The 4556-nt window shown below is 52.1% G+C and overlaps 1 protein-coding gene across 1 annotated transcript in view; it reads left to right on the top strand.

The window, feature by feature from the left end:
- Window positions 1–4556, top strand: part of ABCC1 (ATP binding cassette subfamily C member 1) — a 126668-nt gene that overhangs the window by 115119 nt on the left and 6993 nt on the right. The window contains exons 23-26 of the mRNA XM_023529668.1: window positions 1246–1445; window positions 2804–2930; window positions 3463–3578; window positions 3962–4082. Of these exons, the coding sequence (XP_023385436.1) occupies window positions 1246–1445; window positions 2804–2930; window positions 3463–3578; window positions 3962–4082 (564 nt within the window). The remainder of the gene's footprint in view (window positions 1–1245; window positions 1446–2803; window positions 2931–3462; window positions 3579–3961; window positions 4083–4556) is intronic.

Raw genomic sequence — 4556 nt, forward strand, 5'->3', positions numbered from 1 at the left:
ATTTTAAAAACCGAATATACATGACTGTTTTAATTTAAAAGCAAGTTCTTTTTATAAAAAGGTAAGCTGGTCGGGTGGTGTGTGATTCTGTTGGGACTTCCGTGTTGCTGGTCTCTGAAGAGCAAGGAAATCCCACGGGGCGGATTACATCTCCTGAAAACGAATTTCAAAGGGCAGCTAATACCGTTTTTTAAAGATCAGATTATTCCTTAACAAAGCTTTGTCTCGAGTTAGATTTTTACGGTAAATAAAACTCTGAGGACCTGAAAAGCGGAGTCAGTTGAGCAGGCAGAACACTTGAGAACTATTTTCCGTCCGGATGTTTAGAAAGAAAGCCAGTGAGAGGGGGTGATGAGGGTGGACCCCCAGGGCCCTGGGTCAACGCCATGGGATCTGGATTTCATTCAAGGCAGGGGAATCGCCGGAGGAGAGATGTCATCTGACCCACGTTCAGGAAATTGGCGGGACACCCGTTCTGGGACTGCCCAGGTTGGCGTGGTCCCTGGGTTAGCTTTCAGAGATTTGGGGGCCCCAGAAGGGTACCCAACTGTGGATTCAAATTACTGTGTGAACTGCCATCCAGGAAGAAGCTGTTCGGTATCCTCCGTGGAAGACCTTTGCCCCAGGATGGCCCAGGACACCTGTCACAGGGCAGGAGGCAGACTAGCCAGGTCCCTGACTAGCTTTTGTTCATTCGTCCGGCTCTGTTTATAAAGCAGCTGCTCATGCATTGTCTTCAGCACTTGTGTGATAGGGACCCTCGGTCTCACCTGTTCCATTTGTACAAACGAGGAGACTAAGGCCGAGAGCTCAGGTGACCTCAGATGAGCAGTCCAGTGTCTGTTCACAGCTCCTCGAAGCCCCCTCGTGGTGATCTGCTTTTGCTCCATCTGGGTTCGAATCCCCTCTCTGCCACTTTCTAGGGGAAGAGGTCGGCTAACTTCCTTGTGCCTGTTTACTGGTGGTGAGAAAGGAATGGGCACCTCAGAGGTTTGCGGTGCGGATTCAATGAGCCGATACATGCGAACGTATTTAAAACAGTGCCTGGGAGGGTGGGCTCTATGTACATGTTAGTTATCGTCATTGTCGTCACGGTCGTCGTGATTGTCGGCCCTGTGCCTGCAGCTCTCCAGGTGAGGGGAGACACCTGTTAAGAGCGGTCCAGCTCCAGCCTTTTGCCTCCTAGAGCCCTCAGTTATGCCCACATGTCCTCCAGCGCCTCCCTTATCCATTCTCTCCCCGCAGAGGTTCTACGTGGCCTCTTCCAGGCAGCTGAAGCGTCTCGAGTCGGTCAGCCGCTCCCCGGTTTACTCCCACTTCAACGAGACCTTGCTGGGTGTCAGCGTCATCCGGGCCTTCGCGGACCAGGAGCGCTTCATCCGCCAGAGTGACCTGAAGGTGGACGAGAACCAGAAGGCCTATTACCCCAGCATCGTGGCCAACAGGTGGGGGCGCACAGGCCCGCGGAAGGGGGGCACAGGAAGTGTGGAGGGTGTGAAGACAGACCCTGGCCCTCCCATGGACAGAGTAACCGTTAAAAGCAGACGGGCACTGTGAGCGTCCCGCACTCCAGGGGCCTTTAAGTTACAAGGACAGAGGGTCGCACCGGAGCAGGAAGTACTGCAGGAACTGGCCTTTAGCTCTTGTCTCGGGAATACAAGCTCAGCGGTGACAGTCACGTTCCGCTGTTGAGTATTTTCCTACCACGGATCACCCCTCACCCGCCACCTCCCCTGATAAGTGCAGGAAGCAATTTCCTCGTATTGGGTTGAACCACGTGAAATTGCCGTTCGAGCTGTCCAGAATGTTGGATAGTATTAATCAAAACAAAAGAGACAGAAGTTGCTAATTATTGGCCAAATCGAGAAAAGTGTCAGATTTATTTCTAAAAGAGTGTCCTCCTCGCTCACTTGCGTCCTGATGTAGTTTTTGAGATGTGGGGTGGAAAATCCTGAGGCGGAGGTGGGGTGGGGACTAACAGCATCCTGATAGAGACCCATCAGAACCCACCGGCAGCCCGTCCAGCATACACAGTACAATCCTGTAGTGTAAGACTGGCCGGGAGACCATGGGTTACTGGAGACCGTGCCTTCCCTGGCGGAATTCCTAGGGCGTTTGTCGCCACCTGGGTCTGTCTGTGAGGGTAGCCCACCCCTGTGAAGGTTAGTCACGTGGGCCTTCAGGTCTGTGTGGGAAAAAGGCTGACCACACCACTTCCCTAGACGAACATTCCTAATGCTGTGTGATATCCTGCAAAAGGTAGCTTTAAACCGTTAAAATATCTGTATTTTAAAAGATAAAATACGCTTTAATGATTCTGAGATGAGAGTGACTTGGGCTTGGGAACATTCACGGCCTCACCGAGAGCGGTGGCTTATTTCTCCCTCTCCCCCTCCCCCTCTGCCAAGAGAAGGTTATTTAAATCCGTGGTGCCTCTCACAGTTGATGGCTTCTTAGTATGTAGGAGTGTTCGAGGACATCTTTTTTCAAAAGTGCATACACGGGTATATTTTAAAGGTTTCAGTGACAAAACGCTGGTTTTTAAAAAGGCAAGCTTCAGATTTCTGGGGACACTGCTTCTGGAGAACTCCCTGGTAATCGCTGGAGTTGCCAGATGAATAAGGAATGACTTCAGCCCTTCCCCTCCCTGTGCCCGACGAGCAAGGCAGAGAAGGCCTCGCTCAGAACTGTCAGGGATTATTTCAGTTCGCAAAGTGACCCCCTTTTGGAACCGGAAACCTAGCCCCTGAAAAGCCCACTCCAAGCGCATGTGTCTGTCCACCTACCTGTGTGCCCCCTGCAGGTGGCTGGCCGTGCGGCTGGAGTATGTCGGCAACTGCATTGTCCTGTTCGCTGCCCTCTTCGCCGTGATCTCCCGGCACAGCCTCAGTGCTGGCTTGGTGGGCCTCTCGGTGTCTTACTCGTTGCAGGTAAGAAAGGGTGCTCTTGCTGGATTTTCCATTTCTCTTAACGAGGGAGCCAGTCGTCGGGTTCTTGGGCCTTTGCTTTGGGCCCCTGTGGGCATGGTGGATAGGAAGGGGTTTGGGCGGAATGTGAGGAGCGAGTCGAAAGCCCAGTGACCGACTGGAGCAGGACAGAAGTTACACGTGTGTCCCGGATGCCTCCAACTCCAGGAGAAAAATGCTTTTTAACGCTATGAATTTCCCTCGAAGCCTTGTTTAGCTGCATCTCCCCAATTTTGATACGCTGTGTTTTCCTGTTATTATTTAGTTCAAAATACTGTCTCACTTCCTTTCCGACTACATGTGGCCCCTGAGGGGTTTCGAAATGCGGTTACTTGCTCAAGAGATGCAGCGGGGCCGGTCGGGGTGAAGGTTCCACGTGGGATTGCCATTCACTGTACCTTTCTCAACTGGAATATTTCCTAACTCATAATTACTGCATGAAAAGAAAGCAACCCAAGCTCGCTCTAGAAGCTCTGCGTGACTTCTCTACTTGCAGGTCACTGCCTACTTAAACTGGCTCGTTCGGATGTCGTCGGAGATGGAGGCCAACATCGTGGCTGTGGAGAGACTCAAGGAGTATTCAGAAACCGAGAAGGAGGTACCTGGAGCAAGGCCCTGGCCCGACCTGTTGGCCTGATCTTTGGTGTACCTTTACGCAAAAGAACCCTCTGAGCCAAACCACGTTTGCCTGCACCGGGCGACCTCTATCTGACAAAAATAACGTGACGTGTTTTTATGGGGGACTTCTATTATGGACAAGGAGACTAGTTTCCTCTTTAAGTAGGTTTTAAAATGAAGTACAAATGAGTTGATTAAAAGTATTCGAAGTCAATGATAAGAGAATCGGTCCACGGATGTTGCAAACATCATGATCTTCGTAAGGAACGGACCCAAGTGTGGGACACTCTGCAGTTACCGTTTATAGATGGAGGAAAGGTAGTCTAGGGAGGCGCGGTGGCTGATCCCACGTGGTCAGGAGCGCGATGTCCCTCCAGCCTTCATTGCTACATCGTCCCTAATAACGGCCTCATTTGCCTGCACGCCATCGCCAGTAGCAGCAGCGATGATAACGAGAGTGACAATGATGCCATCTGCCCCGGCAGATGCCACTGCTCCGTGCGACTCCTCCACTGAGTGCTCCACCACCGGGACTAATGATGGGGGCCCACCGTGTGCCCCTGTGGAGGCGTCAGGCCCTGTCCTGCACGTTTCGCCCAGAGTAATTCACATAATCTTTACACAGCCTCAAAACCCACGTCCTATCATTACCCCTGTTTTACAGGTGAGGAAACTGAGACACGAAGAGGTTAAGTTACCTGTCTAAGATCACGTGGCCGGGAACTGGCAAGCTCAGAATTTGGGTCTGTGCCACCGTGCACCCCGCCCCCCAAGAACGTGCCCCTTGGGGATGAGACCAGGGTGGGCCCGATTAAGCTCTGTCTTAAAGTATCTACAGAGGTGACCTATGCCCCCGGGGCTTTCCTGCTCTGATTCACACAGTGACTCAGGTCCCAGATCACCAGAGAGCATTAGTCAGAACGGTGTGAGCGCCCCCTGTGAAAGTGAGGTGCATTACACTAGGAGTTTCCC

Source organism: Pteropus vampyrus, unplaced genomic scaffold (genome assembly GCF_000151845.1).
Source record: "Pteropus vampyrus isolate Shadow unplaced genomic scaffold, Pvam_2.0 Scaffold40, whole genome shotgun sequence".
Lineage (NCBI taxonomy): Eukaryota > Metazoa > Chordata > Mammalia > Chiroptera > Pteropodidae > Pteropus > Pteropus vampyrus.